The 15,685-nt window shown below is 41.3% G+C and overlaps 1 protein-coding gene across 6 annotated transcripts in view; it reads right to left on the bottom strand.

The window, feature by feature from the left end:
* Positions 1–15,685, bottom strand: part of MAP3K13 (mitogen-activated protein kinase kinase kinase 13) — a 78,768-nt gene that overhangs the window by 24,321 nt on the left and 38,762 nt on the right. For 4 of the 6 annotated variants that reach the window (XM_061465245.1, XM_061465244.1, XM_061465249.1 and 1 more), the window contains one exon: positions 1,025–1,599. In XM_061465245.1, the coding sequence (XP_061321229.1) occupies positions 1,025–1,526 (502 nt within the window). In that variant the 5' untranslated portion in view covers positions 1,527–1,599. Of the gene's footprint in view, positions 1–1,024; positions 1,600–8,351; positions 8,513–13,581; positions 14,049–15,685 lie in introns of those variants that run through there. The other 2 variants (XM_061465247.1, XM_061465248.1) reach the window with 2 other exon arrangements.

Here is a 15,685-nt window from a genome sequence, read left to right on the forward strand (position 1 = left end):
CCCTTGTTCTGTCCCTACAGGCCCTTGTAAAAAGCCCCAACATGTCATTTTACAGCTCTGTTCCTTCGTATTAGGAACTGTTCCTTCATATTAGGAACTGTTCCCCTACTCTGGGGCTTAGATATGAATCACTCAGATGGGTTTTCTAATCACGTATCTTACGATTTGCCTATCCAGGAAACTATTTGGTTAATACCGAGTCATGATCACGGCAATACAGGAGAATTCTACCCCATGGATTACAATGGTGGCCAGGCTGTTCCCATTTATAAGCCTCAACCATTTTGGCTCCTTAATTCTTATGACAGCTTGTTCTCTCCCCATCTGCCACTTCCCTCCCCCTTGTGCTAGGGGAGAAATTAGACACCAAAGGCAAAGCATACTCTGCTCTTTAGCTTTCAGTAACCCCTAAAGATATATGTATGCCACTGACTGGGACAGCACTTATTCCCAAACTAAACTTATACATGTATACATCTAAGTGAAAAATATATAAATGTTAAAGGACATATTTCTGGCATAATAAGCACCAAATGATATTTTAAAGAATAAAATTACTCCTGAACAAAAGTTCATGTAATATGCCCACAGAGAAATAGTACTGCTATTCAGTGATCAGCTGGAGATAGCCTTCACACATCCATACAGGAATACAAATGCCTTCATCAATGTTTTTCATCTGGCATGAAAAAAAAGAAGATATGAAGTAGCTGGTACAATCCCTGTCTTCAACACAAGTATTTCTGATCCTCACTTACACAAATACTCGGTTCAGATTCAGACCTTGTTACAATGGTCCAAGGCATGGTTCAGAACAGGCAATTGTTTCTGAGTTCATCACAAGCTTTCTTTGCTACAAATGATAGCCTTTGGCTATACAGTGCAGGAGTTCTCTTTGCAAACCCATATTAGGGCTACACAAGACAAAAAGTGGTCACATGAGAAGTTTAGGAAAAGCCATGGGTTGCTCTTCTCACCTTCACACATTCCCCCTAAAGCAATAAAGGTTTGCTTCCCTACTTACCTTGCTGTTGCAGTTTGTAGTCTGTGGAGTATGCCTTGCCTATGATGTTCCACACAGGCCGCAGACAACCAAAAAGTCCCTCAAGAAACCCACCGCTCCCACTGCCTGATCTGTTGAACTGGACTTTAACATCATCCGCTCCACTGTTGCTCTCTCCATCCATAGTGTTCCTGTTGCCCTGAGGAATGGCTGTTTCAGACTCATCCTGCTCTCGCAGCTGCAGCACACTGTTCTCAAATTGGTCCCTAGAGTCCTCGCTGATGCTGGTCAGCACTGCTGCAGTGACCGGGCTGCTCACATTTTCAATGAGGTCTGCCTGCAGCAAGCCCTTCTCACGCACATCCTCTATGAGCTCCGGGGATGGGTGGTTTCCAGCAGGTGCATGTTCATCATGTAACCTACTAAAGTCTTTGTCTTCACAGAAAGCTTTACTGATCGAGTTTGGAGAGGAAGACAAGCTCAGGCGCTCCTGAGTACTGGCCATGATGCAGTGAGTGTGCATCAAGGAGATGGTCTGAGCTGGTACTTAGAGAATGAGTACAACATAATTCAGATGTGACACATGGAGCCAGTACCTGAAACGAGAGGACGAAGAGCAACTTTCACATTTTCAGGTAAGTATTCTCACTAAGTGCACTTTCACCGAGGCGAGCTGATAATTAACCAGACATTCCAGACGACTGCTGATAGTTAGTAATTACTGCCCTGAAAGAAGCAAATAAATTATTCCAACAGAAACTCCACTCAGACTATAGTCTTGGTAACTCACAACATGAATTACTTTGTAAAAAAACACCACAAGTTTTAAACAAAGGCCTAAAGGTCAAAACCATGAAAATGTGTTTGCAATAAAGACCTATTTCTTCATGGTTAACCATGGTTACAGCATTTATCAGACTCAAGCTGAGCCCCAGATGTTTCCCCGCTCAGGTATGGTTGAGTCCAGTCACTGTTTCTGGGTCTGGCACAGTCCACAAGTTCAGGATTCCTCTTCAAACCCTTGAGACAAGGCATTAGAAAACCAAAGCACAGTGACAAAAGTACCTTGAGTCCACCAAGAGATGGTTTGGAGCTGTCCCTTCAGAGCACGACCTAGTTATAACCATACTGGTCCTTTATTTTAATCCTTTCAAGTTCAAAGTAGCAAGGTAAGTTACACTCTCTGACCATGTAAATGTCACTCTCCTGAACAACTAAGACTCGGAGAGCTTACGGGAACAATCTTCTCTGATCTCCCTCCTTCAACAAGCCTGAAGAGCATCTCCTCACATTGCTCTCTGCTTTCTTCATGCATGAAATTCCTGGTAGGTTGCATATCAGAGCTGGTGTCCCATTTAAAAAGTTTCCCCATCTCTTGCTACATGCTCCACTGAAAGATCCTTTTTCCACTATCCAGCATAGCACCAAATTTCTACAGTGCCAGGGGTCACACTGCAAAAGCTGCCCACAGCCAAAGCACATTCCTGGGGTACAGCCACTTCTGAAATAAGTCTCTAGTTTTGCACCAGGAGTAATCAAGCACCTTCAGCCTGTAGCACAAAACACAGTTCAATTTAGAATTCCATATGAGGTTGAAAGGGAGGAAAAAACCTAGCATTAACAGAAACTACTTTGTTAAAAAGCAAGCTCAGTTACACTGGTGCAAAGTCCCAGGATCTGCAAACAGCCACTGAAAGGAAGAAAGAGGTGGCCAGACAGCCCACAGCCAATTGAAAGGGAACAGCTCAGCCCCATAACTTCTCAAGATGAGGTCACTACAGAGATGAGAGATAAATCCCTCAGCCAGGTGTATGAGAAGCTTACGCCCTGGGCTTCAGTCCCTCTCTGACAGCAGAAGCAGCAAATGGGAATAGCCAGGAGCCTCTTATGTTCCCATATTTCTGCCTGATCACACCGGATATGCATAAAGCTTTATTAGAACATTGTTTAGCCTGTAAACTTTGTTCTTTGAAGGGAAACAAAACAGCAAGTGAGACAAAAACTGCAGCACAGTCCATACTAGTAAAGGAGCTGAGTTAGACTAGCACGGAAAGTTCAAGAGTTGGTTACTCCTGGCCGACCTGTAACCAGCACTACAGTAATCTATTCCCAGCACAGGAAGCTGTAGGGTGACTACACTAGTGTGGGTATGGTTACTTGTAGTAGCAATTACATGATCACAGATTTTGTTGTTGATAGAAAGAACAGCAAGAAGTTTCAGATCTGAACAGAATTTAAGACCTAAAGAGATATCAAACCAACTCTAATCCAGCATTTGTGAGCACTGTCCCTGCTCATTTCCAAAAGTCTGAGACAGGAGATTCTTTGAACAAAAATAATGAGACCAGTGTTCCTACAGAGAAATCTGCTTTGCATACCATCTTGTTAAGCAACATAAATAAAACAGCAGTCAGTTTTCCCTGCAAGAAAGCTTAGAGTAAGAGGCGAAACAAGAATTTGAGGTAATGGTGTCATGAAGTATCTCAAATTTAAACAGATGGTAATTGCATTAAGGACTAAATCAGACTTAAAGGATAAAATTGTTTTGTTGTTACATGACTCTCAGAGTACACTAACTGTCTAGGATTTGGCTTTTAGCTTTCTATGTAGTTTTCAGACTTGGGAATGTTTGTGTAGATTTAACAGGGAAAGAACAGCTTCTCCTGTACATATTCCATATTTTCCTAGTTTCTAAATGGATTATCAGCAGCATGTGTGTCTCCTCCTCTCCCCATGCATTTCTCAGTATTGCCTGGAAAGTTAAGCCCCTCTCTTCCATCCTGCTCCTGAAGCACCACAACATATATATATTCTGCTGCTAATAGCTACTAGACCACCCTGACCCTCAAGTTCACTTCTACTCTGATATCATTTGCCCTAGAGAAAACTACTTTCCCCCCATGACTGGGGCTCAGTCCAGGGCTCACAAGTGTACAGAGATCCCTCTCTTCAATTTCAATAAAAAGATCAGGTTTAGGAAATCTTGGATGTTCCAAATAAAAAGTCTTTAAGCACAGTGCCCTGCCGCATTATGTGCCACTGTGTGTGCTTCATGAGAAGAGGAGGCATGCAAAAGTTACACAATTATTTCCAAATTGTCATGGTACAGCCTTACTGAGGTACTTGCATCAGCAGCCTGAGTTTTCAGAGGTTTTGAGAGCATGAGACAGCAGCCTTCATTTGAAAATAACTTCATATCAAGACAACTTGAAGCGGTTCAGATATGTTGGGGGGGAGGGTAGAAGGCAGCTTCTGCCACAATGCATGGATGCTGACTTATTGAGGAAATTTAATTTTTTTAATTATCTTCCATTACAGTAAAGTCTACAATGTGCAGCCTCTTGTCTTAGCAAAGTCTGATCTAACACAGACAAATAAGGTTGTCTTTGACCTTGCCATCTCTTCAAGCAAGGGATGAAGAACATGTATCAAGCTTTACCGTCATGCCTCCCCTACTCTTTTGGTGAGAGTACCAAAGATATGGCTGATTGTGTTCATGTTGAACTCCTCCCAATAAAATAAATCTTAGTTTCATTTGATGCAAAGAAAACGTTTTCTTGAAAGTTTAAAGTTTCTCTATAAATAGACTGTTTCTCAGCTGGAATGTTTATGACCTGTATGTGCTTCCTTAACTTTTACAGTGAAGACTGTAGTGAAGCAGTGTTCTATCTTTGCACTGTTTCTGCTGTAGCAGTCTTCAAGTCAAAAGCTGAGCACTGTGTGTGGAGGAATATTGTGTGCTTATTGAAGAAACTCAGATTTCACAATGTGCTGCTGCAAAAGCAGACTTCAAGGCAGACTCTGAACTATTTTGATGAGTTCATGCACTCTGAAGCTAACAAATTTATAAGGAAATTAGAGGCTCGGTGTAATTTTGCATGGCCACAACTTCTTGTAAATTATTCCATTTCCAGGGCAAAGCATTCTTCCAGGCAAACTCCCACCGTACCCAGACAAAAGGAGCACAAAGTGCACCTCTTCCAGTAAGAGCTGAGACTGTACCTCAATACATCAGACAGCCTGAACTGCAGTTCAAAACTATTAGGAAAGTGACAGCTTACCCAAAACAGCACCAGAGCAGGTGAGTAAGTTCTCACAATGCATTTTGCTTGATACTGTGTCTGCCAGTAAGTGTTCTCACACACACAGAGAAACCAAAGCCCGCTATTTATGAGTGTGTCAAAGCAATGGTCAGGTTTGAAGACATGTGGCATGGGCCACAATGGAAGTTTATCCTTTAAAGAGCTGTGCTAAAAATAGAGCAACAAATCACAATTCCAGACACAGCATGCCAACAGACTGTATGCTGTAAAGGTTGCATAAGTACAAAGCGGTTGCCGCTCAGTTTCCTAATAGCACTAATGTCTAGTAATATTATTTTCTTTGAAGCATTAGTTTCTATATTACCCAGTCAAGCATATTCTATGCTTGCACTTCCAATATATAAAGGAAATAAAAGCAACTGTGTGATCCACGATTAAGGGCTGAAAAACAGCAGCTGGCAGAAACTAACCAGCTGATAAATGGCAAATATCAAGGACAGAATAAATTCCTGTCCATATCACTATTTGCATTTGAGCTCTGAAGTTCCCTGGATTTTTCCTGGTACTCAGTGTGATTTCCTTCTGGCTCCATTAGGTACAGCAAGGTAACAACAAACACCTTTCTGCACTGGTAAAAGTGCAATTTACGTGTGTATCATCTCAAGACTACTGCAATACTCCTGGCTTAGGACAATACTTCAAACTGTTCTAGAATCTAACAAAAATACAAACAGCATGCTTATAAAGTGTATTTATCTTGCTACACAGATCCTGCAGCTCTGTTATCCTGCCCTTTGTGATTATTTCTCCATATCTACAAGGAATTTTTACAACAGGTTGACACCCAGTCCTCTTCCATCTCTTGACCTTCCACACTGTACAATGTCAGCACAGGAAAGCACTCAGAGTTGCTGAGCTGGCAAGTACCACCGTTTGCTGTCTCTTCTGACCTTTGTGTTTTGAAATCACATGATTTTATTACAAAGGATTCCAATAAACTCTCTTTTTCTGGTCTCCTGGTGAGGAAAGTGCTGCACTTGTGGATCTCATACTCCTCTTATGCTGCACTTTTATGGTTTTACAGTACTTGGAATATGTGTTTTGCATGGTTGTGTTGAACACAAACCATAATAGCAGATTTACTACTAGAGAATAAGTTACACATCATCAAAATGCAGCCTCTTTGTTTTCAGAGATTTTGGTTTAGGTTTCTGATTGGGATTTTTTTCTTTCCCTTCTCCAGGAAGGGGAATAGCTTGGGGTTTTTTAAAACAACCAACCTCTTGATCTCAAGATGCATTGCTCCTTCAAGGAAGCATGTTTCTTCCATATCACGACATAGATCCCACCTCTCCCCTGCATGAATGCTCAGCCACAATACAGCATCATTTTTAAATATTATAATTATGACATTGTCCAAGCATAATTAAACTATTGCAAAACAGTTAAAAATGCTTCACCGGACCCACTTGAGATTTTCTGTCACTACACAGCTCTGAACACATCTGCACACATACCCTAACCCACTCTACAAGAAAACAGCAGATTTACCTGGGAATCCTCCAGCGTTATAACACTGGCTTTTTTGTGCTTTACCTTGCTCTTTCTTGTTGTCAAATAAATACTACGTTACTCTGTCCTCCTGCAGAATGCTAGCTGGAATATGTACTTCAAATTCCTTTCTCCAGTAATTATTTGGATGCCACTTCAACATAAGGTGAGTAACTTTCACAGATATCAAAATCATCACCTGAGCTATGTAGTAGCAAATGCTTAGGGTCCACAGCTATCAGGATCACTCTAAAATGTAAACAGAATATTTTAACATGACCATGGGCATTAAGCACACGAGAGCACAGACATGTAACTGCTGTATGTAGCTATGTCCATATTATCACAACAGAAGCTTGAATTCATGTGTCTACTGATGTAAATTAGCCTTTATTTAATATAGCCTAAGTTAGGGAGATACAATTTTTGGCAAAAAGTTATTTTACAATTGTAACATACTTTTGTCTGTCTCTGTGTCAGTGAGAAAGAGAATTATGTCTAGCTTTCTGATCTGAACCCTTTCTGACAATGACAAAAATAGTACAGTCTACCAGCCAAGAAATATTCAGAATGGCTGAATTCAAGCTCTCTGCACAAAGCCAAAGCCAGCTGGAGGCTTGATATGCACCTTACCTATTCCAACTAAGCCTGTTAGAGCAGAAATAAGTGGCACCTAGACTACAGAATAAGAAGAAACCATACCACACCACAATGACAGGTTCATCTATCCCTATTTCCTGTCTCCAAAACCTAAGGAAAGGATCTGCATGCAGCAAAACCTCACTAGTGCAGTGCCATCCATGATCTGCAGCTCACTGACTTCTCCATCAGCAGCACACAGGGGTATTTTTACATTCTTTAGCCCACAGAATATTGTTCCTGTGCAAATGTGTCACAGAATTTTTTTAACCAGAACACTTTGGCAACCACTGTGCTGTGGCAAGGAGTTCTGTAGCCTAACTGTATGATGCATAAGGTAATACCAACTATTCTCCTCTTTGTACCTCTCATCCAGTTCCTTTCTTCAAACCACCAGTTGGTCATTGTTTCAATGACACCTGAACCCTTACTTATCTTCTCAGTGCCAGCTGTGATTTTATGAACTCTCATTCTCCACTCCAACATCTTTTCTCAAGTTTAAAAATCCCCACTCTACCTTCTCATTCACCATATGAAAGCTGCTCTGTATCTTTAATCACCTCTCTACATATTTTCCATTTCTCCTACTCCCCCAACTGTAACTTACATCACTGTAAGGGGATACAAGACCACAGAGAGAATCCCCAATGTGGGCACACCACAGGAACGTACAAAGGCATAACGATCATTTTTGTTCTTTGTTGCTTTCCTAACTATTCCTCTAATGCTGCTTGGTGTTTAAGCATACTGAGCTAACTTCTATGGATCTTTTACAACCTTAAAACCTCTCTCCTGAGCAGTAAAAGCTGGGTCAGAGACCAGTTTCTACATATAGGGTGGTAAGATTAAATTGTATTTAATCAACAATAAATCTGACTGATGTTTTATCATACAAGCTCACAAGAGCTTTCCAATACTCTCTGCCATTCTCTTACATGTTTATTATCCTCAACACCTTACTACTGTAGTCTCACAGCCTAAATGCTCCTGCTTCAGAATATTCCTACAATATCGAGTCAAGGGATGAAAAGGTGGATAAAGTATAAATAGTGCCATCAAAGCAGAGCCATATGACAGTTCCTTTTAGAGAAAAATGTTTCAAAGTTGATTTATACCTGCTTAGTTTCTGTAAGAGCCTCCGGTAAGTATTCTTGCCAAAATCCCAACAGATTGTATCAACCGGGTCCCCTTTTCTTACATGCTCTTGACTCCTCCAAAGGAATTTAATAGATTTACCTTAACCGAATTGTGTTGACTGTTATCCCCCACATGAAATGTGTGCATCTGCACTGGCTCTGAGCATAGGAATGGATTTCTACCTCCACAAACACTAGGCAAATATTTAACTAGGAAATCCTTCAACACACAAATTTGTAGGGGGTGGAGAAGTGGTGCTTGAATCGGAAAAAGAAATCAAGCACCTACTTCTATTTTCAGCACAAGGAACAAACAGAGCAGGGGGGAAAAACAAAATCACCTCTGCAAACAACACAGACAAAGAACCAACCCCCCCCCTCATGTTTCAGGAGACCTCTTCAGCTGATTTCAATGGAAGCAAGCTGGATTCCCATTCCACCTGCTAGCCATCTATGCAAGGTGCAGTTTGGGAACTAAGCACCTTACGTAACTGCGTATTTTCAGCCCTACATACATAAATGCTTCCTCTATCATGCAGAAGATATTTTTGGATCTGCTAAAATGCTACTGTGTTCTTCCAGGGCTTTGCATTCTTCTGCTCAGAAATTGCATAATCTGATGCCATAGGAAATAAGTGATGTTGCATAATGATTCTTCTATTCACTGCAGGATTTTGGTGCTCCACGTTTCTGGGGCACAGCGGGCCTTCTCTGTGTTCCTGACTTTAGGTCCTTGGTTTTTGAAGGACAATCCATCAGTTACATGCCTTTGGGAGGCGGAGGGTAAAAAACTAAGGACCATCTTACACTGCATTGTTACAAGAATTTCTCTTCACAAAAGTCAGTTTAACTCTGTACACTCATTTGCTACTTCTGTTTTCCCTCACCCTGGTTGTTTGCATGCCTTGAGCTATGACCATACATAAAGCACAGGGAGTTTCATATACAATGTCCTGAAGTCTAATTGTCCATAGATACCCTCCATCACAGCCTCATCAATACTATAGTAAAACATTTAGCTTGCGTAAAAGACAGACTAAACTCTGATTAGCTTTTCATACTACTGAATTACGATTGGAATCTGCTCAAAATTTAGAAATGACCTTAAGTTACATTCTCCTCTTTCATCTTTCCAGCTGTCTTCATAGTATGAAACAACATTTAAAGTCCAGTCACAGACTTCAGGCTCTGCTCTGCTTTTTTCTTCTCTTCATCCTTCAGAATTCTGCACTTTTTTCTTACTTCATTCAAAAGCCACATTATTTTACTAAATAACAATAACAGGTTAAGGGATTTAAATTCAAATATTTTAAAACTACAAATCCCAGGAAAATCTCAAAGTTAAGTTCACAGACACTTCACAGCCTCATTGACATTGCCACATGAAGCCATTAAAATGCTCCAGTACTACTAATGAACAGTACCTTGTAATTTTCCCCACTTTCAGAACTGAAACATCATATTTTCCTCCAAGGAATAGCATTAAGATTAATTAATGTCTGAAAGACCTTTGAGGATGAAGATCAATATCAAAGTGCTATTTTCAGGAATCCAGTGAATGAATCAAGCTCTCACTTTAATTCATGTGAGGCATCCGCCTGGTCTCAGGTAAACTCACTCACATGCTTGTTTTTGTAGTAGATATGAATTATTCAGTACTTGCAAAGCACACACAGCTACACACATAAACTTCTCAGCACTAACAACTTACATGCTTCATACCTAGTACTAAAGTAATAAATAACTGTTCATAAAAGTACAAAAATTACTGGGGTACATGCACTGCTTTGGCCTCTATCAAAACTATACGAGAGAGTGTGTGCACCTGATGCAAAGGGGACAGTTGAAATCCAGCTGGCAGATCTCTCAGATGAGAAATGACAGTAGTATTAAGTTGCATTTAGCAAGCTCCATACATGAGCAAAGAGGATTACTCCTTGATAGAGAAGCAAGCACAATGACTTGCTCAGGAGCCTCTATTAAGCCTGTATTACTGACACAGCGTTAAGGGGTTAGAGCAACATCTGAGAGGCATGATCCTCTTCTTAGGCCACTAGAGCTTTACATGATGGTAACACGATCAAGACAGCACACACAAAACATGGTCATGGGCTGAGAAACCATTGAGGAGCCTCCAGAGGCCTGACATCACATGTGCCACCCAACACCCTGCAGAAACCTTCTTCCAAAGCAGCACTCAGCCCCTTGGCTCTTGGCTCACCCCTAAATACACCACATTTAGCTACAGTTGATAACCCAACATTTGAGAATCTCCTCAGACAGATAAGGATGGTGAGGTTTTATTTTCTGTGTTTCAGCAGGAAAGTCACATGTCTACAGCTGCATCCCTGGTTCTGGTGCCCTCCTGAGATATCAGAGTAAGGGGTTGGGGACAGGAACGGACAAACATGCTAGGAGTTAATAAAATGTCCAATGCAGAGAGACCTCCATTCCACTATGCTGAAGCCCAGCTTCCCACCCACACCCCATCAAGACTTTCTCCTTCCTTCCCTTACAGCACCTCTCACACTGAGTTAGCAAGAAGAAACAGAACAATTACGGGGTCACAGGAGGATTATAAAACCCATGTGCTTCACACCAGAAAGCTATTCTTCACTCTGGCCTACACCCAACTGTTGCTAATGCTTTTGAACCCACTCCAAGGACCAACTTTTCAGTTGAAGCAGCAAACAGAGAAAGAGAACAGAGGTCAAAATGCTTGTTGAGTATTTACAGGGGTGGGAGTAAGTACACACAGAGTTTCTGTTCCCAGCCCACCTTGGTATTCCTGACGCAGCTGCCAATTTATCATTCAAAACTCAATCCAAAGTGGATTGTGTTTTAGGTGAAATATTTACTTCCTTCTCCCCAGGAGAGGAGAGTGATTTGCTGTAATGTCACAAACTCAGCAGCCTGAGCCCCTGCACAGGACATATTTGCCAAGGAGGGATAAAGAAATCCCCAAACAAACCACCAAACAAGAAGCTGGCCACAGCTTGCTGAAGTGCCAGCTGTCCAAGAGCTTCAGCCCTCTCTGAGGTTGCAGAGGTAATATTTGCCTCAGGTGACACATTTTGATTCAGTAACGGCTGAGAAACTCACTGGCAGCTGTAAGGCACTAAATCTGCTGCTGCTGTTTTCCTCCAAACACAGGACATCAGGTGAGAGCTTGGCTACAATGCTTTATGCACATCAAGGTGTGGCCACCTTTCCCTGCCTACCCCGGCCCCAAGGACCACTGCTGAAGAGGAACCTGCACTGATTTTAACCTGCTCATATGATCAGTGTCAAACTTCTTTAGTTTGATATATAGAAGCTTTATTTTAAAACTACCATCTTGAGAAGTCCTGCTATTTGAAATCAAATCCACACATCAAGACTGCAGAAAGCCTGGAATGGGTACCAGATATGGACAACTCCAGTCCAATCAGTCACCATCTCACATTTGTTGTTAATAAAGTCATGAGAACACAGGAAATAACTGTAAAACCTTTCTCACCCTGCCACTGCTTAGAGCAGAACCATTTTCTAATAACTACTAATTGTGAAACAGCTTACTTAGGAAGAGATTGTCCAATAAATCACTAGTCAATTTTCTGATCCACTGGAGATAAGCCACTTACCAAATCTTTACAATAGGAAACAAAAGAGGAAGGTTAAAAATGCAACCAAAAAAACCCAAACCCAAACATTCTTAAACACAAGTTCACATACAGCTGAGAAGTTTAAGAGTCTCTACCATATATTCTGTGCTAGAAGTTATTTCCTAATTCCAGGCACAGGGGTCAAAACGAATGCCAGCTATAAATTAAACTATCAGGCAGCAAGGGACAAAGACAAATCTGAATGACAGAACCATTCCAGATCAAAGAATCAGACTGGCGGACCAAAATACAGGAAACAAAACTGGTGGTAAAGCAAAACAAACAAACAAAAACCACTACCACATCAAAATCAGGATTTATTTGTGTTTCACAGCTGAGGTCTACTACACAAACAAAGGTTCAAAGGGTTGCCTCTCTCTCTGCAAACAAAAACCCTCATACACTTGGGGACACAACAAAAAGGATAGTAACAAAAACTTTCAAAGCACTGGCAACTTTCACCTCCACATTCTAGGCCATCCCGGGATGTCTGTGGCTACACACCCCCACCCCCACACACTGTGACAACTGCCCACACTGGGAAGTCAGACTGGCAGAGTCTTTGCACTTTACTTCAGCCATTTGTTTTTTATTTCAAATATTCCCATAATTTCTCCTTCAAAACTATCAATCTAAATATATTCCTCCAGATTCTTCTGTTGAACAGACTATTAGTAAAAATGGGTATATCCAAACACATAGGCCTGATGTCATCTTTCTCCAGATCAACTTAAAATACCCAGTTTTTCATTTACATGAGAGACATGTGGCTTGCTGTGATGAAGCTATTGCAGTATTTAAACCACCCCCCCAAAACAAAAAAAAGAGCATCTGCACTCATTTCATGGGAAAAAAACATGACATCATGCCCCATTAAGCTAAGCAAGAATATGACAAATCTTGCCCCAGTGAACAGTATCCTTTACTCCTAGCTTCCTCATCTATTAGGAAAATGAGGGCTAAAAATCATGTGTTCAGCACAAAAGAGACAGCTCAAACTCCTATTTTCAATAATAATAATGGAACAAATTCCTACCCGGCTGATAGGAAGAAAACCACATCTCTTCTTCATCTCAAAAACAAAATTCAGTTATTGATTACTGTAATACAACAGAGGAATTGTTTGATTAGACCACAAGGGGAAAAAATTATGATTGCCTAGAAGGCAAAAAATACAGTTCTGCTTCTTGATATTATCTTCAGCAATTCTTATGTCATTCCCTGTATATTCCATATATATCCATTCTCCATTGCCATTCCCTTCCCCTTTAAAAGGGGGGCACAAGAAGATAACGTGCAAAATTGCAACTGAAAAATGTCTAGCACACCGACACGCAAAAGGACAGGCCAGCTATCAGATCTATGTGCACTGATGGATAAATCCAGGTTTATGTTTCCTGCTCCCTTCTTTCAGCATCATTTTTTCCCCAGCCCTTTCACATCACAAATGCAACATCCATCTGTCCTTCTGATATAAATGGTGAAAGGGTAAAGCTGACCATTAAACACACACACACAAACCCACATGCTTAATGAGAAAAAGACATTTTCATCTAGGTACTCACAAGGATGAAGATTCCCAATGTGATGCTCCATTTTCTTGTTTTAAAAAAGATGGAAGGCAAAAAAAAAAAAAAAGAAAAAAGGAAAAAAAAAAAGGAAAGGAAGTGTTGCAAAATAAAAGGAAATTCCACCCACACAACCCTGCAGCCTGCTGCAAAGAAGCACCGAAGCGTGCTGACGTCAGGATTCATGAATGGATGTAAATCGGGCTGTTCCCAGATTCGGTGAGCAGGAGCAGGGAGCAGGGGGGCAGCCAATCGGCGTGGGCACCGCCGGCAGCCTTCTGCCACCACAGAGCTGGGTACCCACTATCCAGAGCCCAGCGCTGAGCCGCCCCAAGGGGCCAGGCCGTGGTGCTCCCCCACGAGCAGGAAGGGCTGCGATGTGCAGGAGAGGACACTGGAAACAAGTTGTTCATGACCCAAGTGAAGCTGTTGGGTAAAATGGCATCGCTGCTGCCATTCCACAGAGAGGAGCGGGTGAGGACATCCTCTAATGCCTTCAAGTCATTGCTCCAGTGAATCTCTGCCCCTCCGTACGGCTTGGATAACAACAGCCTATCAAATAACAGCCATCTGTTATATGAATCAAATGTATTTAGTAATCAGCAAAGGAGTTTATCATCTCCCTGGCTGCTTGCAGGATTACAAACCCTGGGTGTTATTATTAAAATAACTAAATATAAGCATGTACCGGAGGAAGCTGCAGGGAGAACAATAGGAGGCTTGTGTTTGATTAGTGATGCAAAAGCACCAACAAAATAAAAATAGGAGCGCTAACAAAATCACGCATTCAGCTCTCCTCAAACGTTCCCAACAGTGGGCAGACAAGCTCACAACATTGCACACATTCAGAAACAAGAACTGGAGCACGTACAGTTTCACGCTTACAGCTACGTAATAAATGATGGGCACAACATAACCACAGAGCAGCCTACCAGCCATTTTCATTTCATTTTCAATTCCATACCAATGGACATACTTAAAACTGCACAGCAGATGTAAGGAGGCAGGGTGTCATTTTGGGACACTCAAATAGATGGCAATGTTGTGGTGAATGCACAAGAACAGCTATGATTAACTTGGACCTGGACAGGGTAAGCGCATGAGTTCTGCCTTATTTCTGTAGCTTTGAAATATGAGGGAAGGACTGGAGGGATGAGCATAACTAGGAATTAAGGTTAAGGTTTAAAGAAGAACGTAGGCTGTAAGATATGCAATTACACCACCCCAGGGTTTACCAGAATTCACCAATTTGGCCTTTAAAACTCAATCTAAACAATTATTGAGCCAGAATTTCTATATACTTTCACCACCTCTTTTGCTAGCAAGTAGGAAGCAGTTATACCAAAATAGGATGTCCCAAAAAGCTACTCTGGTGGAGCACATCTCAGGAGAGTGTCTGAGAGAATCCCTCCTTTCCTTATGAAAACTGGGTAACATCCCAAAATAAACCAGGACTGGATGTAACAACACTGCAGATCTGGGTTTAGAAACCAAGGATTTTGTGCTACACGAGTGATATCATGTGAGCCAGCACCAGTTATTCCAGTTTGTGTGAAGGGAGAAGGAGGGCAGGATGCAAAAGCCTTCCTGGAGGCCAATACAGCCACCCCTACAGAGACAATGCCTAGCTAAAAATGCATGTGTATGAGAAGATATGTGGGGTTTACATATATTAAGGCAGTAGTTTATATTTTTAATGCATATTTGACATGAAACAAGGAAAGGGGACAGAGCAGTAGTTCTGCATGCAGTTCTTCTCCAGTTATGTTATGTCAAAAGATGCTGCCTGGGAGCTGTTGAACTTCTACATGTGCTTCTTTGCACATCTTCATCTATTAGTTGTACCATAGTGTATTATTCAATACTATCACCCACAAAAAAGTTGCAATGATGGAAATGCATCAGTGTGCTCTAAATTCGACAGCAGCCACAATAAATTGAGCTTTGATTTTGGACTTGGATTTTTTAATTGGGCTTTATAAAGCTGGCCAGATAAAATTAAAATTAATGCAAATTTCTTGTTACCTACTTTGGAAGCCAAAGAAAGCACAAGTTAGCTTTAGTTGAAGAAATATCCACTGTTTAAGAACTAAAAGTCACA

Source organism: Pezoporus flaviventris, unplaced genomic scaffold (genome assembly GCF_033815535.1).
Source record: "Pezoporus flaviventris isolate CSIRO_AGI_PZ_B2104156 unplaced genomic scaffold, CSIRO_AGI_Pfla_v1 ptg000040l, whole genome shotgun sequence".
Taxonomy (NCBI): domain Eukaryota; kingdom Metazoa; phylum Chordata; class Aves; order Psittaciformes; family Psittacidae; genus Pezoporus; species Pezoporus flaviventris.